At 45.8% G+C, this 22,298-nt stretch overlaps 1 protein-coding gene across 1 annotated transcript in view; it reads left to right on the forward strand.

The window, feature by feature from the left end:
• Positions 1–21,241, forward strand: part of midn (midnolin) — a 28,801-nt gene extending 7,560 nt beyond the window's left edge. Inside the window, exons 5-8 of the mRNA XM_067597315.1 lie at positions 8,079–8,630; positions 9,990–10,122; positions 10,321–10,644; positions 17,705–21,241. Coding sequence (XP_067453416.1) covers positions 8,079–8,630; positions 9,990–10,122; positions 10,321–10,644; positions 17,705–17,967 — 1,272 coding nt within the window. The 3' untranslated portion in view covers positions 17,968–21,241. The remainder of the gene's footprint in view (positions 1–8,078; positions 8,631–9,989; positions 10,123–10,320; positions 10,645–17,704) is intronic.
• The last annotated feature ends 1,057 nt before the right edge of the window (positions 21,242–22,298 follow it).

Genomic DNA, 22,298 nt, shown 5'->3' on the forward strand with positions numbered 1-22,298 from the left:
CCAATCAGGCAGGACATGACAGCTTCCAGTGCTGTTGTAGACTTTTTGTAGAGGAAGTTAGATAGAAAATGTTTTATGGAAATGGAACCCCGGCAATTATCGGAATGGGATTTTTTTCTTTCCTCCGTCTCCCTCTCTTGTTTCTGCTTAACAGCCTCCCAGGGCCCTGTAATTTAAATGTGCTGTGGTTTGCAAGTCCAGCTAGCTGCCTCAGTTTGACCGTGATGGCTGGCTTCTTTAGCAAGGACAATCCTGGCTGCCTTAATTCCTCCTCTGGCATCTCACTAGACTGCATGACATCTAAGCTGTATTAAGCCACTGCCTCCTGACAGTCCATCAAAATACAGTTGCCTGCACTACTCTCTTCTCATTCTGTCCGCTAAATAGAGGTTGCGTGTACAGCTTACATATGCAGTCATGCACGGACACACACACACACACACACACACACACATACACAGACACACACCAGCATTGAAAGGATATATTTAAGAGGATTTCTGATCCTGCTCAGAGAATGAGAAAATGTCTGATCCTAGTAGTAAAATGAATGTATACTTACTTACTATACTTGAAATGAAAGCAATATTCATTATTTCTGGGCATATGTAGGCAGTGACATCAGCTCTCCATCTATTGATCTTGGTATTTGACAGAAAGTGAAGGATTATGTGTCCCTCTCAGCACACAGGGACTATTTGCTCATTGATGCACATTGATGTTAGAATAAAAGCCAACCAGGCAGGCAGGCATCACCCTTACCATCCCCCCATTGCCCTTCCCCCATGCAGCCACCTCTTTGTTCCTGTCTTAAAGCATGAGCACCAAACCTGCCCAGCTGACAAACCCTCTAACGCACAACAATGATTGAGGGTCACTCTTTAAGTTTGGCTCTCCCCCACAATCCCTTTTCATCCTACTTACATCTATAGGCATCAGCTATACCCAACTTACTGCAGCTACAGCGGTGCATACTGGTTTCAAAATCAATGCACGGCCCAGCTGGAGCGAGCCTCAGTGGGCTGCAGATTGACAAATTTCGCCTTGAACACTAACACAGATTGCTTTGGGAGGAGGCTGTGTTTTGCCATTCCAAATGTCCCCGCGGAATACGCTGTTACATATCTGCTCTACTTTTCCCCGCTCCTGTCGAGAAGCACCTCTTGTCCTCATGCAGTTCTCTCTTTTCCCTCCTCCACCTCCTCCTACTGGCACAGTTTTGTCATTGTGTCTAGAAGCGGACAGATGCAAACTAGTAGGATCTGACAATCTGTGGGGAGTGACCTCTGGGTCACCCTCACCTCATTTCCTCCGCTCTGACTCCCTCAGGGGGTGCTACGGTGGGCCAGACAGGTGGAAGAGAAAAAAGAAAGAGGAAGCTTTGCACAAGTCATTCTGTAACATGTCAAGTTGTGTGTGTGTGTGTGTGTGTGTGTGTGTGTGCAGGTTCTGTAGGTAGGAGGTAATGGGCAGGTTGAGCATGCATGCTTCGGTAACTCACAGATGAAGAGATACAGGGGAGGGTCTAATGGAAGGAAGACAAAAGAGAATCATCCAAAAAAAGAAAATTAGCTAACTACTAGTAAAGGGAGATTTTGGAGAATGGTGTGTGTTTAGGGACAATTAACTTTGTACCTGTGCATGTCTGTGTCTCTGTACATGGCTGTGTGTAAAACAGCTCAATGCAGATGGTCAATATGTTTCTTTTTCCAGTCATGCACCCTGTACCCACCTTATCTAGATGCTAGTTAATCAGCAGGATTGACACTACTGGAAATCATTATAATTGTACTGAGGATTTGGGAGTGCAAGGAATTGAAAAATGACTTAAGTCAATGTGTTGGTCAATATGAGAAGATCCTCCCCTTTTTATAGCATGCGGCTCCCTCTGTCCTTCCCACTGCCATTGAAATGATGGCTTTTTATATGCATGCAGCTTAAGAGAGGGAGTCTTTACTCTTTAGAATGTTAATTTGCTTTTTTGTTACCTAAATGAAAGCTACAGAAATTAATTTGTTGCTGAATGTGTAAATCAAATTGTGTATGGAATAAAAGACAATGCTGATCTAAAGGCCTATTCAGTCCCTGCTCATATAAATCCTGGCCTTGAAAATTGCATTAATAAGCTGATCACGCAGTATTTTTGCACCTGTGTAATCCCCTTTGTGATGCTTAAACACACAGTGGGAGGGGGATGCTGGGATGGATGGAGGGAATCAAGGTGTGTTGTGGGGCAATCAAGGGAGAGATGGATTTTTGCAGGGGATTTCATTGTCCTATTGTGTATGCATCTGCCTGCATATGTGTGTGAGTGTGTGTGCGTGTGTGTGTGTGTGCATGTGCCAACATCCATTTTTAATGTCTGCGTCTTTGTGTGTGCCCTCATTCAGCGGCCAGGGGAGTCTTATTTCTCTATATTTGAGTCGTGACCGTCATTGTTTTCCATTCCCTGGCGACACGGAGCTTTTGTGATTCAAGTAGCAGGCATCGTGACTAGTGGGGCTACTGTGTGGGAGGATGGAGGCCAGGAATATCATGTCTGATAGCCACCACCAAGTCTAATGAAGTCAATTAGGCATATGCTACTGGTGAAACAAAGAGGCAGGGGTCAAAAGACCCGGGGTAATTCACAACTTACGAAAACACGCTTAAGAAAGAGCAAGTTCTTTTGAAGAAAGACAGCATTTTCTGCACCTTTGCACACACCATTTCTTAATGGGTCTCTGCTGGTCATCATTTCTCACACTCCCCCTCCCTCCTCTCCTTCCTCTTCTACCATTTACCTGTACCCGCTTACTTTACCTAAAACAGATGAGATCTATTCTCTCCGCCTTCTTTTCTTGCAACAAATGATGATGTTTTTCGTAAGCATCCACAAATCTGATTAGCTGATTGCGGATGCTCCCCTCCTGTATCCCCACCAACACAGGACAGAGGGAGGATTTCTTTGCTGTTACTTAACTTGAATTGAATCTAATGCAACAGGGCCGGGGGTTGAGAGGCTCCTGTGTGCATGTGAATCGGCTCAATGTAGCTGGCCAGTTGTTGGCACAGTTGGAGTGTGAGGACTGGCTTTAGCAGGAACCTGATCATCCTGAACTTTGCCATTCTGATCTCTCTTTTCACTCAGCCGATCAAATTCAGTGATGGCCAGCTGGTCCTCTCTTGCGCCTCTCAGCCCCCTCTGTTTCTTATCAGGCAGTATTACAGGCGCCTATCTTTCTAATGGGGCCTTTGAAGAGCCCCCTGGCTGCTTTTAGGATTTGGGGCATGATGCAAGTCATTGATTTTTTTTTTCTTTCTCTCTTTTGAGAGCCTGTTATTGCATCTTTAGCTGGTGTGTGTCTGCACAAAGACTATCAATAGTGTCCTGGTGCGATCAAAACATCGAGGTCGATAGGCGGGTTAATAAGCAGGCTTTTGAACACTACCTTTCACCTAGCAGTTCGACAGGTGAGCAGCTGCATTGGAACCAGAATATGGCTGGAGGAGACTGCTTCCTCCTCTCAAGGCTTCCCTCTCTCCACCCTCCTGTCCCGCCCTCCAATCCTCTATCCTCTTTTCTCCGGCACAAAGCTGCTCAGTTGTTCATGAATGTCAGCTCAGTGCTGCCAACACGCTCTATCTTTCCCTCCCTCTCCCTCTCGCCCTCCCTTAGTCTCTCAGCCTCTCTCGTCCTCCCTCACTCCTTATCTCCCTCCCTTAGTTCGCTTAGTGTGCAAAGGAAGAACGACTGCAAATGAGTTCCTTGAACCACAGGGACCCCAATAAATAAAACTGTCAGCCAGAGATGTCGAAAGAAAAAAAAGAGGGAAGGAGCCAGAGGCACACTCTCACTGAATATTTCATCACCCACCACCAACACCACCACTCTGACACCCTACCCCCATCGCCCGCATCCCCCATCCCCCCTCGCCATCCTTGCTCCCTTCCTCTTTCCTGCCATCCCCCTTTTTTTTTTTTTTCCTCCATCTTTTCTCCACCCCTCCTCCTCCTCCGGCTGCCCCTTATCATATTCTCCCCCATCACTGCATAGCAACCAAAGCTGGCTGCTAAACAAAATACCACATCCTGGAACCTGACAACTAAAACAAAATGGTTGATGCCACTGGCTCTGGGGTCAGTTGTTAAAGAGGAATGGAGCAGCTCTTCATAAACACCTGTATGTTGCCGAATGGACTCTGTCATGACATTGTCCGTGCAATCTCTGTTGAGGATAATCACCTATATATGTTGTTTTTAGCAAACACACACCTTGTTCTTCAGGCATGACCTCCTCCTGCCTTTGCATACCACTGCTGCTGCATCAGAAAGAGAACAATGAAGGGCTGGTTTCTCTCTCTGTCTGCCTTAACACAACCAAAGCGGGGCCCTCCACTCTCCTTGTCTTGCGTCTCTCATAACAAACCACTAGACAAAGCCGTAAGTTGCTTTTCTAAAGGCTTGGAATTTCGTGGAGTGCGCTGTGAGGAGCAAGGTGGAAAAAGAAATGGAGGAAGGAGAGGAGGGTTGCAGACTTAAAGACATGCCTAGGAGCTCTCTTTTGTTTGCCTGTGATGTTCCCGAAAGCTCTATCTGGTGTTTGTCCTGACGTCAATGTTAGCCAGCCACATTGGCTGTCTTGGCTGTGCTCCTGAGAGCAGACAGGCATGTTTGGACTGGAGCTGAGCTGCTAGCTGAGACCTTTGGGAATCATTTGCAAGCCATCTCTCCAGCACTAGAGAGCCCCTTCCCCCCCTACACACCCTACACACACATTCACGCACTCTCAACATACTCCCTCCCCTTGTTTCTCTCTCTCACAGTCTCTGTCCGTCTGGAGGAGGCTTGTTGTTACACGATCACTCTCGCCAATCTAGCCTCTGGCAGGCAGGCCGCGCTGTATCATCCTCCGCCTCCTCCCTTCCCTCAGGAAACGGGCCCTATTTCAGGTGTTCCACTCCACAGCTCCCAGCTCCCAGCTACACACAAGCTGTTCGCCCTTCCTTTTTTCAGGGTGTTCAGGAGTGTCGGGAGAAATAGCATGTCAGCCGAAAAACGATGCAGCTCTTCATTTGGAGGAGTGGAATTCCACACCTGAAGGTTTACTTTGGCTCCCTATGTTTATCATCTGAGGGTAAAGAAAGTTGGCCGCAAAGATATGAGAGCGGCTGATCAGATTATAGTAGTTGAGATGTCCCCTGTCATTTTCCATGTCTATGTTTATGTGGGTTTGTGGCCTTTTAATTTCTTGCCTAAAGAATAGGTTGTGGTGGGTGGTGTGTGTATGTACGGAGACCCCATATGAGTCAGACGCATGGTTACAGAGGAGGAGATCTCCGCACGCATTTTTAGCTCTCATGTATGTGAGACTAGAGGGGCTTCTGTGAGCAACTTTTAAATTGACTTTATGAGTCAACGACTGAGATTCTGAGATCTGGAGTGACAAAAAATCGACTGGAGGAGGGAAAAAAAACAGAAGAAGAAGAAAAAAAAAAAAAAAGAAGAAGTGTGAGGGAGAAAGCTCGCTTCTCTTGCAGGCTAATTTGAAGCCCGCCATGTGGTGTTGGGAGCTCAGTAGGAGTACATGAATTTCATCTTGGTGGTTTTGAATAATCCACACTAGTCATTAAAAGGGTAATCAAGCCTCCTCTCTGCTTCTCCTGCTGTCACTCACTGTCGGCCTTTTTCTCTCTCACTTTCTCTCACATTTGCTCGCAAACACACACACACACACACACACACCCTCTTGCACACATAGAAACAGATTTATAAAGCAAAAGCCTTGTTTAGACTTTATATAGCGTCTTGGATGATCCCATCATAGTAAAACCCTGTAAATACAACTATGTCTGCTCTCAAAATGCAGAGAAAAACTGAAGATCTCATGGGGAAGTACTGAATAGCCACTGCAATCCTACAAAATGCAAATTTTTCTGTTAAGCAGCTGTTGCACTTTCTTCACAGATAAAATCAAATGTGAGCGGGTAAGCAAAATATGATCACAAGTGGTTACTGGAGACACATTCTGATGCAAGGTGTGAACTACAATTTGTCTTGGCAGAGTCTGGATATATCTTGATACAGGATAGGAGGTCTGAACACGACCATAGACAAACAGATACTCATTTCTCAGGGGTGTTTCCCCCCCCTATCTTGCTCCCTCCCTCTAACTAAACACTGGGTTGATGGTCTCCCTCAGGGCCTCTGACTTTGTATAGTGTCCGTTTGTGTGTGTGTGTGTGTTGTGGGTTGGCAAACTGCCGACTCATTCTCTTGACAGCTGTCACTCACAGACACAGTTAGTTTCTCCTCCCCCTCCTTTTTTTCCCCTTTTTTCTCACTCACTCCCCCTCACCCACTTTTGAGATTCTGCCCTCCCTGAGGTCTCAAACAGACACACACACACACATCTTGTCTATCAAGTCACAGGCGACCTTTTGTACACAGAGTTTCCTAGAGCCATCTCATGTAGCACCTTACCCTGTTCTCCACCCCATTTCACACCCAGCCTTAGGCCTGCTGAGTTTATTGTCTTACCACAACGGGGTAATCATGGTGGGTGTGGACTGTATCAACAAGCCATTAGTGGCTGAGTTAACACTTTGGAAAGGCTGAGTTTCTGTTTTTCCTGCAGCCCTCTTTATGCTGATTTTTTTTTTTTTTTTTGCTGCTTTAGCTGTTGATTATTTACATGTTGAAATGCAGCCATTGGATCATCCCAACCCCCTCGTCCTTTCACCTGCCTCTCCTCTTCTTCCATCCTCTTTTCCAAACCATGTCAATACCAATGTGCAAAGGTCACCCTGGCAACAGAGAGGCAACGGTCGATAGAGAAATAAATAAGCAGAAGAAAAGGGAGAGAAGTGATGGAGGGCAGAGCCTGGTGATTCACAGGGTTAACTACAGGCCAACATCTCACAAGCACACTCCAAAGGCTGCAGGGTCTGGGGGGCGGGGGGGGGAGTGAGGCCTCTGCTCTCTTTTTCTGTCTTTGTATGTATGTCTCTATCACTTTCCATCTCCTGTCCTGTCTGTGCTCTCTCCTCCCCTTATGTAGCTTTTCGGTGCTCCTTCTGTCTTCCTGTTTCCCCCCCCCCTCCCTCCCTCTCTGGGGAATGAAAGCACACAGGCAGTAGGGGTTGTTGAAACCTTTTTGGACAGAGGCGTCACTTTGTATTTGCCAGTGCTGGTTGTTTCTGTTTGCTTCTATTTGTGGAGAACCTGAGACGTCATTACTGCTGAGTCTTCAAGACCCAAAGAAGCTTTGTGACCCCTGAACGACTCGCCACTAAAAATTACACACGCTCGCACTTACTCACATGCACGGAGTTCAGCAGTGAGTGGCAACACACAGCAACAGAGCCACAGGCATGCAAGAGGGGGGACAAGAGAACTTTTGTTATTTAGTGTGAATCCTCCAGCCAAGTCGTGACAACTCTGCTATCCTGTGTGCATTTGTGTGTGTGTCCATCCGGGCCACGGGTGGGTCAGTAAAGGCCTCCACACTTAGCTCCTGTTGCCGTTGCCAGAGCTCCAAAAATGGGCAGCCCTTCCAGATCCGCCGCGGACAATCGGCCATTCTGTGTTTGAGAGGCGGGTGGGGTGTATTTCCTGGACGTGGGACTGATTTTTCAGGCCCCGGGCCAGACAGAAGGGTGGCCTTTGTCTCTTAGCTGAATGACACTGCTGACTAAGAACGGGCCGAAGGGCAGTGGGAAGCAAGCGAGAGTGGGCTCTATTTGTGTGTGTTTTCCAATAGGTCTCCTCATCCAGCAGATGTAAATAGGCCAGTGTTACAGAATGGTGATTGATTGCATGATGGGCTAATGTGGTGTGTCTGTGTCTCTATTATGAGAGGGGGAGGTCAAAGCACTGTTGTGTGTATTTTAACTGCCATCCACTGTTCATTTACAAAGAAGGAAGTCAATACGCGCGGGGGAGTCTTTCTCTTTTTGGCTAAAGAATTTTGATACGTAAATCATATTTAGATCTCTTATTTAGTAAAACTTTGTCATGTGGAAAAGCTGAGTTTTAGCTTTGCTATAGAAGCATATGAATTGAATTACTCAACCTTGATCTCTATTTTCTACCTGCAGGTCAGTGACTTTCTGTCCGGCCGCTCTCCCCTCACCCTGGCACTGCGTGTAGGTGATCACATGATGTTCGTCCAGCTCCAGTTGGCGGCACAGCAGTCTGGCAGTCCCCAGCTCCAGCACAGACACCTCATCACCCGGGGCAACGCAGAGACCACAATGGGACAGCCCACAGGGCAGCCCCGTGTTCCCCACCCTCACCCGCACTCCCACCATCACCCCCATCATCCACACAGTCACCCCGGCCCCCATTTGTCCCAGCCTCACCCAGCCCCTTCTTCCCCCTCTTCACCGGGCTCCCCTTCCTTCCCCCTGCCCTCTACGCACCACCAGCCGCTCCCTCCCATGTACCAGTCGCCCTCCTCCACTCACTGTAGCCCTCCTACTCCTCCTCCTCAGCCCCACTCCCCTCGCCCGTCCCACATCCCCGGAGGTCTGTTCCGCTCCCCACCCCATCACCATCATCACCACCACCACTACCACCAACCTTCCTCAGGCCAACCCAGCCACGACATCGGCCAGGCCAGCCCTGTAGCCCCAGTCCTCTGCCCTGAGGTAAGCCTCAAAAATATTTTTAATCCATATTTTTTTAATGTTTTTTTTTCTCCACCCTAGCTTAGCAAGGAGCCGAGCATGCAAAAAGTCTTAAAAATCATTTAAGGTGCTATGGATAAAGATGTTAAAAGTGGTAAAATATCTTTTTTTTTTTAAACATAAAAAGCTGATGTCATTAGCTCTCATGAATGAACAACGGGGTGGGATGGGTTATGACCATTTGACCCAAGTGCACACAACTAAATCATCCTCCATTAAACTGATTAGATTAGTGGGATATCCCAGCAGCATGAAGGCAAACACGTGGTTTACTCAGGTCTGGAGATGGTTTGCATGTGATGTGTGTGTGTTCATCCAAACCACCATGCAGTTAGTCATCAATGGAGTGCAGTCTGCTTCCCAAATCCAGTGCATACAAACAGTCTCACACACACACACACGCACACACACACACAAGAAGGAAATACATAGAGAGTGAGAGGAAAGAAGAGAGCAAGAGAGGCAAATTTAATGAATCAGTGTTGGTTTTTCATCTGATGACTGATCATTAACCTCACTGTTGTCAGTCATTTATCATTAACCTTTACAGTCATTTATTTAACTTTGGGTAACTTAAAGAACAGCTGCACACACATGCACAAACACGCTTACTTGTCTCCACCGACCAAATTTGCTGTTTATACTTTCTCTACCTCCCCAAGCTCCAGCCTATGGAAAGTGAATAAGAACCAGATGTCAGTGGACTATGTGGGAGAGATGGTTCACAACAAGAAAAACAGAAAGACAGGCCAGTTTAGGAGTGAGAAAAAGGAAATAGCTATTCCTCATCATGCTTTCACATGTGTAACACACACACACACACACACACACACACACACACAGACTCACACACAAACACAGAGACCAGGGTTTCAATTTCACTTTCAGATGTCAGTTGAGTGATCCAAGTTACGCTGAGGTGAGGCAGCATGGTTGCCAGGTTTGGTCTGATGTCAGTTGAAGAAACCAGATATCTTGTCCCATAGGGCTATTGTATAACATGAAGCTCAGGTTTCCTGTTTTGTGGGGTTTCCGTATAATCATCACCCTTTACTGCATAGGTTACTTAACATGCTTCTAATAGTAGTTACACCCTGAAGTAAAGGTCACTTACAGAACACATGTAAGTTTTCTCAGTACAAGTTTAATATTCCACAGCTCACAGCACGTTACGTATGAATGTTTGTCATTTGATGCACCGTGTCATTTAATACAGTATTGGATGTGAATATTTTTCTTCATGCAGGTTGTACACAGGTGTTCTCATCAAACTGTCTCTTTTTTGGCTAGAAAGCTCACTTTGTGCCCGTCTTCCTCCAGGCTAACTGCAGCACCAACAGCACCAACAGCCCCAACAGCGGCACCAGTCCCTCGGCACGCTCCCGCAAACCTGGCGCCATCATTGAGAGCTTCGTCAACCACGCTCCCGGAGTCTTCTCAGGGACCTTTTCAGGTGAGGGGACAATGAGCTGCTTTTAAGATTTATTGCTGCTCTAAGAAATAACTATGCTCACTGTGAGATCCAGCTGACAGCCTCTTTTATGCATGCTTCACAAAAAGAATTCAGGAAAACACTTAAGCTTTTCTATTCAAATTTATTAAACATCTCTTGTAATATTTTTTTTGTTCTCGCTCCCTCTCTCTCTCACAGGCACTTTGCACCCTAACTGCCAGGACAGCAATGGGCGTCCCAGACGAGATATTGGTACCATCCTTCAGATTCTCAACGACCTCCTGAGCGCTACACGCCACTACCAGGGCATGCCCCCCTCCCTCACCCAGCTCCGCTACCAGACCCAGTGTGGTACGCCCACCTCCCCGTCCCCCTCGCCGCCTCCTTCACCCCCAGTTGCTGGCATGACGGGCCTCTCTGCCAAAACTACCTCTGTGCCCGCCGGCAGCCCTAGCAGCCCTCCGCCGACTCTTCATCCGCTGGTGCAGTGCCAGAGCCAGATCCGCATGTGCAAACCTCCTGGTGAGTGACTCTATGCTGCACTTCCTCTGCTCATGCGAGCATGTCATGAACACAAACAGAAACACACTCAAACATACACACACACACACGCACAATAAGTCATTGTGCATCCCTTGAAGCCCTCATGAAGCAGATGTTCCTAGAGTTGCCACAGCTTTGGAGGAGTGTGTGTGTGTGTGTTTGCAATTTTACTGTGTTCTTCTCTTACGTTGCAACCTACTAAAGCATTCATTGTTATCTTTGTCTCTGTTACTACTGACAAAGCAAGAATGAAAAAGTGAGATTAAAGAACAAAAACAGTCATACAGTACATCTCTCTTGGGTTTTGAGGCAGAGGAGAAGAGGAATAGACAGGAGGAAGGGGGGGTCTTCTTAGTCATGCAATACAAGCTTCTCCAGACCTGTTCAGTCAGGCTTGTCAGGCAGCAGTGTTGGCTTTGTTTTTGCACACCAAGGAGATAGGTTTACTCCTTCAAGCCTGGGCTTGGCTATGTTTAGATTAGATTAGGCTTTGGGTGGTTTAACCTACCTCATAAAGAAGGGCTGCAGCTGGGGCATGTATGGGCTGGGGCCAGTTGGGGCTGGACAAACCTCAACATACCCATGCCCAAGGGCTGGGCTGGTGCAGGTGCTGGAGTTCAGATGATACTGTTTAGGGACCGAGTCTTGGTGTTTGAAAACCTTCTTTTCCTCGCAGAGACACAGGATGTTGAGTGTCAGACAGATGTCCAGTACAGATAACATTCAGTCAACGTTGTAAGGTTAGACTGGCTGTGCTGAGAGAAACAGCATTGTCCTTTGCTGCCTCCTTATCTCCTGTTGAGGAAATCGAGCCACTCTTTGGTGGAATAGTCTGGTTGGGAGGGTCCTGGAATACAGTGATTAATGTTTAATGTTTTCTTTTGTTTAAAAAAGCAAGAGCAGATATTTCTGTTGTCATAGTCTGGCTTTGTCCCCTGCTTTATGACCTTCTGTCGCAAGCAGAGTAGAATGCTTTAGTTGTAGCAACTGAACACAGATTGACTGGGAATGTCCAGTATTCCTCTGTATCACCCTGGGTGCCCTTACATGTGTTCAGTGAACAGTTGGAATAACACAGGCTTATTTTCCTAACTCAGGGAAGACCTTTCCTTCACTGCTCCCACCTACTTACCCCCCCCCCCCCCCCACCCCCCCCCTTCCCCTTCCCCTCTTCTCCCACTCTTGTCATCTCGCTCTACGTTTGCACTCAACAGCCCACGCTGCTCTTTCCCCCATTTGCTGTCCAAAAACAGCCTTGTCTGTAAAACCCATCTCTCTGTCTTCCTCCTAATCACCCCCCCCCCCCCTTCTCTTTCCATGTCTGTGTTGTGCATCAATACATTGTCTGTGTTCATTTGGCCCTTAAATAGATAGATTTATTCCAAAATGCAACACTGAAAAGAATTTGCTTTGTGAAGTAGATGGCAGTGAGAGGAGGAGGACGCGGAAGAGGGGGGGCTGTTAAAACCACAACACTAAGCCTCCATTCATCATATGGGTGTTTATATCCTGTCCATCAGTGCACCAACTGCCCACTGATTAACCAGGGCTTCCAGTGGAGAAGCAGGAAAAAAAAGAGAATGGGTGAAAGAATAGCCTGTCTAATGCCCTTTTCTGACTTTACTGCCTCAGTCCAACTTCCTGCTCACAATATTCACTTCCAGAAAGTGATGTGAATGGGTAACCTGCCCAACCAAGCACAGTTTAGCTCGCTGAGACAAAGAATGTGCTGGTCTGTTTGTGCGGACAGAGGCTGCATGCCTTCTTGTATCCCGTTCCGCATGGTGTCCCAAGGAAGCCGATGACTAAGCGCCCTCAGGCAGTCTTATCAGCCGACACCTGATGGAAGACTTACTGGACTTAACACTGCGGCTTAACTCTGCTTCACAGAAACCTGCCTTCATTCAGCTACAGGAATAACTTGCGCTTCGCATCTGCGTGAATGTGTGTGCGCAGTCAAACTCTGGTTGAGACAGCCTCTTGAAAATGTCACATAGCTTGGCCGTCTCCTGAGAGCCTTTACCCTTTCCGCTGCAAGTTCATGTGCGAAGGGGGAGAAGACGAGCGTAAATAAAAAGCTTGAACATACACACGTGCACACATACTCAACCACAAATGCCTGGTTAAAGTCTGGGCGGACTAGTTTCATGGCTTCGGTGTAAATTATTGCTGAGTGTGGGGATTTGTCAGCCCAGGACTCATGTTGGATTTGAACAGGAGGGCTTTAGGATGGCCTGGCAGGCTGATTGTTAGCTAAATTCCTTTACTGAGTAGGGTGGACCTCCCCAGCACCCCCTCCAGCCCTCTAGCCCCCTGCCCAGCCAAACCCATTGTGTTGGGGCCAGGGACAGGGGCTGTACACAGGGCACCAGGCTGAGCCATTGTGGGGCAGAGGAGGGGAGGGCTATGGGCTGCCTTTTAGTCCCACTCCCACTGCAGCTTCCTGGGTTCAACACAGGCATGCAGAGCAGGGGCAAAGTTAGTTTTCTAGCAACCCCTTCCTCTCTTCTTCATCCCTTCACCCCCACTTGTCCCCTTTGGATTTGTCAGGTCACGTTAGCTTCGTGCTGACTGGGATTGGGCAAGCCAAAGGACAAGTGAGGGCAAGCAAGAATGAGAGAGGCACAGAGAAATGCCCTTAACTTCACCGAGACCTGTATTTAAGCCCTGACCCGCTTGGCCGAGGCATTGCACATTATCCACTGGTAGGCTTTACTCCTTTCTCGTGTCACACACACACACACGGAGGTTTGCTGTGACACACGTGCACCGGTAACTCAATGAATGCCCCAGCGACGCAGTACAGCGTAGAGCTATCTAGCTAAGCCAGCCAAGCACATCAGGTGCCCTTTCATTGTCGACAAGGAGAGCGAGAGAGAGAGAGAGAGAATGTAAATTAAGTCTAAAAGTCATTGAAGAGCTTGTGTCCCTGCAGGGCTGTCAGTGCCCTTTCTATGGTTGTCAAAATGCTCATATTAGCTCCAATTTGATTGGTTGCTTTCATTGCTGGTCTGATTGGTTGGTTTACTGTGTTTTTTTTTTTTCTGGTGTCAAACTAGATAGCTTGTTTTTTTTTCCCATGTGGTTGGCTGAACTCCGCTCCAGAGTGCTCCCCCATGGACCTCTGCTGTTTGCCTCTGGACCTTGAGATTAAGGTCTCCAAATGCTTGACTCTGAGGGGTCAGATTTTCAGTCTGATTCGTTCTTCACGTTTCTTTACCATAACGTGCTTCATGTTCAGTGGTTACTTTGTGGTTTCCTAAAATTTCACAATATTATGGGGAAATTTCTAACCTTTGCATATGCTGACAGTTGAAACTAAATTTAGTCGGGCTGAACAATAGAACTCTCACATCAAGACCTTTTGATTGGGTGTACTACAACACTTAACTCACTGTTGTGAACACAAAAGATTTTATCATGTGACTTTGGACACTACACCAATAATTATCACAAATCAAGCATATTGTCGCATATTTATTTTACCCACGCCATGACAAAGGCTACAAAAAGACCAGACTTATCAGGGCTGACTTTGCTGCAAAGTGATTTTCTTTTCTTCTGTCCTCTATTTCTCTCGCTTCCTCTCTCTTTCTGTTTTCCCCTCCATCCACCCCTCCCTCCTCTTTCCCTCTGGTTCCCTGGATGCTGAGCAAACACAATGTTCTCTCTGCAAGATCACAAGACTTATCAAGGCAAACAAACAAACAACAGCACTAAGACAACTGCAAATGAAGGCCAATCTTTATACAATCAATAAAAGGAGAAGCTCCTTTAATCTCCTTCTGCGTCCTGCACACTGCAGCCCTCCTCCCTTTTCACTACCTCCATCCTCAGCCTCTCCTCCTCCTCCTCCACCCACTCCTCCCACCCGCCTGTGTGTGCTCCCTATCTCAGTCCTTGCTGTGTTGCTGGGCTGGGCTCAAAGGCAAGGAAAACTGACTGACGCATCGATTATTCATAGATCACCCCTTCTTTCTCTCTCTCTCTCTGTCTATTTTTCTCTGGCTTTCTCTGCAGAGCTCGGTGTATTTACAGGGTCTGTGTCAAAGTCTACACAGAGGAGAGTTTTGGGGATGGAAAAATGTACTGCTCCGTATTGAGTTTTGGTGTGATTGGCAGGCAGGGAGTGGTAAAAAGAGAGAGGAGGAAAATGAGACTGGCGTTTCCTTCCCTTTCTGTGTGCCCTTGACCTGTCTTCTGTTTGATATCTTCCACTCTGCATTACTAAGAAAAGATCCGTTGTTGCTTCCTCATCTGTCTTTTCTGTGTCACACAGGGTTGTATATGAGGATAGTTTCTCTCTCTCTCTCTCTCTCTCTTTCTCTCTCTCTCATTCATCCCCTATATCTCTTACCCACCTCTCTCCGGGTCTTCCAAGGTTATTGTGCTCACGTCAAACCCTAGTCTCTGCAGCCAGGCTCTGGGCCAGCCTGCGTGTATCTGTGTGTGTGTGTTGTGTATAGTCTGCCCTTCTTAGCCAGCCCTAATAATAGCCCTACTGTCATAAACATAGTCTGGAGATCCCTGTGGCCAGCTGTGTCCGGCCCAGCCGCCCAGGGCTCCGGTAGTGACGCTGATGAATGGCCACACACACACATACGCATGCACACACACATAAACACACATACTAAGTTTGGTGTAGCTCCAAGCACATTCCCAGAGCGCTTGCCAAGCCAAAGGACAAGACCTCCTACTGCACCACCAAACTGCCCTTTACACTGTGGGTGTGTGTGTGAGATTGTGTGTGTGTGTGAGTGAGTGAGTGAGTGTGTATATTCTTATATTTATTGTTGAGTTTTTTTAGTAAACGTACCTCTTTGGAAAATAGGATCTTTCTTGAGTGGACTACGCTGGTAGAATAAAGACTTTACACTGAGAAACTCCAAAGGCAAACTGTACCAGACAAACAGATTTTGTATGTAGGCAAGTGTTGGCTTTGTGCCGTTTCATTGTGTACAGCCATATTTTGACACAGCCGAGGGGCGGTTTCGCTTTTGGCTAGTCAGAGCAGGGGAATAAGGGGAAGAGGGAGGACCGGAGGGGGAACAAAGCCTCGCGGCAGCGTATATGGATGTCACATGGAGCTGAGGGAGTGGAACAATGGCTCTAATGTAGGAGAACCCCCCTTAGTACACCCCCTGTTCTCTAGAAAATGACACGCTGCCCCGCATCTGGATGCACACACATACATTTGAATCCGGACTGAACATATTGGCAGGAAGTGGAAAAACCTCATTTGATCTGTGTGGCTATGTGTAATGTGAAGAAGTATTTTTTTTTTTTCTGATAACTCAGTGCCACTATTCACATCCTTTCTGTTCTCCAAAAGCAGCATTGAGGCTGCGTGACAGCAGTGTAGTTTTTTAGTATGCACTGCCAGACAGTGGTGAATATTTATAGCTGGAGAAAAGGCTCTGCACTGCTCGATCCGATAAGCAAATGAGGGAAAGAGGTAAATTAAGCCCACACAGAGTCCGGAATTCATTCCGATGGGGGGGGGGAGAGCAGAGGAGGGCACAATCGATTCGGAAAACTGCCACCTACGGCTGATCCTTTACCCTCCACCCTCTTCCTCTGTCCTTTTCTCTATCCCCCTCGCCCCTGGGGGAGGAATTCCTTAACCCACAATGCCCCCCTCGCCTCCCTCTTCCCCTTCTTCACACTGCCCCACCTTAGCTGTCTCTGGGGAGACGTGGGGTAAGAGCTGGAGGAGGGAGGAGGAGGGGGCCCTCGCTATGTGTAAGGGGTGGAAGAGGTAGGGGTCTGTTGGGGGAAGAGAGAGGGGGGGCGGGGGGGGGGGGGGCGGGGGTTGGGTCAATGAGCTGAGAGTAGGAAGCTACAGCCATAATAAAGAAAAAAAAATTGAAGAAAAAACCCAATCTCTCCCTGTCTCTCTCTCCGCTTACAATTTCCATTCGCTTGCATTTTCTATTGAAAGCCAATAGCGTTGTCCTGGGCCCGAGATGGATGGCTGCACTAGAGCTAAGGTTTAATCAATAGGTCTTTTTAATTTGCCATCGATCCACGTTAAAAGCTACTGCGGCTGTTGCTGCTGTTGCTGTGTGTGTGTGTGTGTGTGCATGCGTGCACTCCTGAGTGCGTGCTTGTGTGCAGCCGTGTGTGCCTATATGTGCATGGGCCTACACATTGTGTATGTATTTTTTTGTGTGAATACATGATGTACTCGAATGCGGATCTGAGCGTGTCCCTGTGCGTGTGTGTGTGTTTGTGTGCGCGTACTGCTGTGCGGCTGAGGCAGAGATGGCCGCTGTACTTCGGTTTATTGACATTCTAGCCCATTATTTAATTATTTAATTCCCAGACAGATACTAATGGAGCTGGCTAACAGATTGTGGTTGCTTTCCCTTCCTTCCAAGCCCCTGAATATACGCATAAATGGAATTAGTCTTGACTTGGCCACTGTAGGAAAGCATTCACAGTGCGATGCAAGGCCTCTCCCTCGAGACTGGATTCTCCTATAGGCACATCAACAGCTAGAAATGCACTTAGTAGCACATCCAGTCACAGAGGCATGTCATCTGCAATTATGTGTGCAGATATCATACACAGCTATCAGAAAGTGTCGTCTCTGTCTTGTGTTGTGTATGCTTTTGGCCTTGCTATTGGCTCTCAAGGAGATTCGGGTCTAAGAAGGTCTCCCCACTCAGCGATAAGGGGATGAAATAGCACTGAGGGGGCTAATGAAGCTCAGTGGGGGAGGTTAAGCACCAAATTCCAATGTTACATTGTGCACATGGCCTGTGTGTGTATGTGTGTGTGTGTGTGTGCGTGTCAGAGCCAAGGGAATGATCTTAGCATGTCCTAGCATAATCATCAAGGCTGTGGGGCTTTATCTGCTGCCTGCTAGACACACACACACAATACATGCACACACATACACACACACACACACACATACACACACATATTGATATCCTTTTCAATCTTTTAGTTAGTGTAAATTCTGTTAACTGTAAATAAACTAGTCCTCACGCAAAGAGAAACACATGCCTGACCCATCTCTCCTCCTGTCTAGGTGACCGTTTGCGGCAGACCGAGAACCGTGCAACTCGCTGCAAGGTGGAGCGTCTGCAGCTGTTGATGCAGCAGAAGCGCCTGCGCAGGAAGGCCAGGCGGGACCAGCGCGCTCCTTATCAGTGGCTGCCTAACCGCAAGGCCGGACGCAGCAACAGCAACAGCAGCATGTCCAGCGAGGGTTCCCTGGACCTGGACTTTGACGATTCAGTGTGGAAGCCCGACGTCAAGGCCGACTTGAAGTCAGAGTTCGTCATGGCCTGAACCGCCTGATCCCAGGGGGATAGATTCAAAGATGTGCAAAACATTGCTTGGGATTTACTTAGAGATATTTTAAGGGAGTGGATTGGCAGGAGGTGACTCAGAACTGTGCAAAGATGTCTTGTGCAAAGAGGAAATCAAAGTTGTCCTTGTGACTAGCATCTGTCACGTGGAAAAAAAAGGCTCCCTGCAGACTTTAATCCCATTCTGTCCTTCACAGTTGACCTCGTGAAAAAAAGCAACAATAGCAACAGAACTTTCTTTGATGCTTGGATTTGGACAGGCAGCAACTGGACTTAACTGTGTACACGACTTTTATGGTATAATTAACAGAGACCATACCTGAACTTGAGCATAGCAGAATTCAGTGGGTGGTGGTGGTGGTGGTATTTTCAGATTTGTTTTTTTAAGATTTGTTTTTTAAAAGTGCACTCTGGACAGCAATGAAGAGATCCACACTGGACTAATTAACAAGACAGGAGCACCAGAGGCCTCAGTGTTTCCTAATCACAAGAATGGCAGAACTGTCGAACTATGGATTATTCCAACGGGCATTCTTATTGATCTCAAAACTCACCAACCAGAGTCCAGTTTTTACCTGTTACGGGGTGGTTAAACTTTTTTTTTTTTTCATTTTTAAACATATTATTATATTTTATAAACAAAAAAATATGTAGCATTGTTCACAAAGCATTCAGGTTTTCATATAACAGTTCAAAGTAGTTGTTGATTTGCACATTTTCTTGATTTATAACAGCTGGTCAAAGTGTGCAAGAAGGAGGTGGGGCCTGAAATAGAATAAAAAATGAATATGGAAGTATTGATATCAACCTCAGTGACATAGGGTATCGATAGGAATTATTAATGACTAAACAAAATGAATTAATATTAACAGAAAGTGCTTTAGAGGATTTTAAAATCTTTAAAATGTATATGGAAAAAAAATCTATTTTTATTTCTCTTCCTATCTGCAGTTTTCAAAAAACAGCAGCCCTCTGTGGCTTTAGTCAAGTCGTTGACTACCAACAAATACGTACATCCATTCAATCATTCATTAGCTCATTTATGAATTATAGTCGTCCAACCACAACAGATGATACGGAAAGATAATTTTCATCCAGCCCACCTCATGTCTTACAGACCTGAATGGACTTGTTGAGGGTTTGTATTAGATTGTGTACATAAATGTGACAATTGGCAAAGGTTTATGAGGGTGTGTGTATGTTTGATTTTAGTGTAAATTGATTTAGATTATCCCATGTTTTTGTCTGAGTTGTCTTCTCCCAACTAAACCCATTGTTTCTCAAATCAGCTGCATGGGTCACAACTCTTTATACCATAACAGATAAATTGTCAAATTATAAGTTGGTTCCCAGTTCTCGGCCCATTTCATGTGTATCTTTACCACAAGTCCTCATAGTAATGACTATATTTTTTTATTGGCAAAGAGGGAGAAGTGGGATCTGTATCCAGCATCATGATCTAGTGCCTCCACCAGGACATCCATTGACATATCAGGTTAGGCCTTTCACAGTTTTGCTGCTACACATGGGGACTTAAAAATTTAAAAAAGCGGGAGGGAAAAAGTGACTTTTCTTTGCATGCAGAAGTGTGAATTACACTGATCTTTTTTCTATTGATGGAAGAAAAAAAAAGAAACTGGTGCTGTGGGAATGAAGGTTAACAACATGCATGCATTTGTGAAGAAAATAAACAATGCTGCTTTTGTTGGTTAGGTTTTGTAATTTTTATTTTTCAATGTTAGAACAACAGTGTCCTGCTAAAGTATTACAACGCAAAACCAAAACAGATGAAGTTAAGTGTGGACTCACGTCTTGCTCAGCACTGAACATTCCTGTTGTGTGACAATGAAGATAATGATGATGATGGCATTGATGAGCAAAGAGCAACTGACTCTCTCTACTCCCCGAACGCTGGTTTTACCCCCCATGACTCTCAAGGACCCAGACAGCCTACAAACTGTTTAGCCACCTCCCCTCCTCCCCCCCGGCCTGAATGCCAACCGAGGCTCGCGTGGACGTACTCGCAGGGAACCAACAGACCAGTGGATTTACAGTACTGTCCGTCAAACGTACTCGAGAGAAGACTGTCTCTTTATCTGTCTGTCTGTCTGATGGATCGACCACCCTACCACAATTGCACTCCCAGAGATTGCAGTGAGAGATTACCTTTTTGGTGAACCTCATCTTTTTTTTAAGTGGCCTTACCTTTCACTAAAAAAATGAGACACTTGGGGACAATGGGGGCGGGAATGTTTTTTGGTTTTTAAACTTTCTGTGTATCGTTGTCGGACTTGTTGTCATCAAGGCACCATTTTTGTCACTGAGGACACTGGGCATCTGTTGTTTAGTGCTTTTAGCTGGTGGAGTCTCTATTATGTCAAGGCTTCTGTGCCTTAAAATGTTGCCCTTGCAGTGTCAATGTCAGATTTAAGCTGAACAAGTTGTTTTCATTGATTGATACACACGACTGTAGTATTTGCAGCCATGAGAGTCGTAGATTTTAGGGGTAAAGCTTGTTTGAGTGAATCAAATACTATTCAAAAGTTGGTGTTGTTCCTCAAATATTGCCTTTGTCCCATTTCTTCATTGTGTTGCCATGCTTGTTGGTCTCCGTTGTCCGAACCTCACATCCCTCTTGACTCAGTCCTCCCACCAACAAGCTGCAAAAAGCTACAAAATCTGTGTAACTTATGTTAACTGAGGAAGTTTACACCACAGTACTTACGTGGCATGAAACAGCCCTGATTCAGAATAAGAACGGTCCTCTGAGGACTCCAGACTACATGCACTTCCTGTTTCCTTGGATACAACATTATTAAAGGACAATTTATCCCCAGCCGCTCCCAAATTTTATTTAATTTTTTTGTATATGTATGAACTATACTCTGTGTGTGCCTCACTTCTGTGTGAAACTCAAAAAGATGAAACAAAACAAAAAAGATGACAAAGCATTACAGAGAGGAAAAAAACAGTATGTTGGTGGAATTCTGATCATGTCATTTAAGTTGCCTGTTCTTTCTTGTAGCCAACTATTGAAAATAACAGGATTCAAGAATACAATTTACAATGTTCTAGCTCTAGACCGGTGTAGCACATGTGTGACTGTATTAATTTATGAAACCAAAATGGTAACTGTGAATTATGTATTTCTTTGTGCATTTTTTAAAAGTGGGGGAGAAGGTTGTTGGGACATGGCAGCAGCTGTTGCTTGTGTCCATAAAAACTTGTTTTTGGTGGAATATAATGGAAACAAACATGTTTCCGAAAAAAAAAAGGGGAAAAAATGAAAAAAAATGAAAAAAATATATGAATATATTTTTTTTCTTAAGCAATACATTTCAGTGTGACTTGTGATAGAACATTTTCTTTTTTTAGGTAATAAATAAATAAAAAACAAAATGAGTACACCAGGTTGTCTCCATGAGTATTCATTACTAACACATTCAATAACATTGAATGAAAGCTGCTATTCAATCTAATATTTCATGTGAGAATCTATTTCATGAGGTAACTTGATATGAGTAGCACATGAAAAGGTAGAGAAGCTCGGAATTGCATTGATAAAATATTGCCTTACCCTCCATCAAAAGCTGATGTAATTGATGATCGGACTGGACCAATCCAGACTAACATTGGCTTGTGGGTGGATTTCTGAATGGGTCTAAAAAGCACAATCTCGGGGGTCCAAAGGGTCAGGGGGCCCCAAGCCAGAGCCTCAGTATGAAGAGACTTATTAACATTTTCATTTGGAAAATCCAAGAGCTCAGTCAAAGGTTATGATGCCTTGATCACATATTTGTAGCCATGCTAGCAGCATAGCTTTAGGGATGGCAATGTTGATCTTCAGGTCAGTCAGCTCACTTTGGTCCAGACTGAATTATCTCAACAACTATTGAATGGACAGCCATGAATTTTAGCACAGACATTCATGGTCCCTAAAAGATGAATCCTAATGATTCTAGCATCACCATCAGGGTTCTGTGTGAAATATCTAATAACTATTGAATGGATTGCCATGAAATTTGGTACACACATTCATGTCCTCCTCGAGATGAACTGTAATAACCTTGGTGATCCATTAGCTTTCAGTCAAGTGCCATCAGGTCAAAATTTCTCCATTACTTAATTTTATGACCAATGTGCAAATGTAATGATATTCCCATCAGCCTCAGTTGAACTGTTTGTTAAGTGCTACCTAGCTAATGTGGGCATGCTAACACAAGATAGTCAACATGGTAAACTGTTAGCATGGGTATAGACTCTTAGACTTGTTTGTTCCTAATTCTTATCTGAGTCATTTAATGTTGAGTA

This window comes from Thunnus thynnus, chromosome 8 (assembly GCF_963924715.1).
Source record: "Thunnus thynnus chromosome 8, fThuThy2.1, whole genome shotgun sequence".
Lineage (NCBI taxonomy): Eukaryota > Metazoa > Chordata > Actinopteri > Scombriformes > Scombridae > Thunnus > Thunnus thynnus.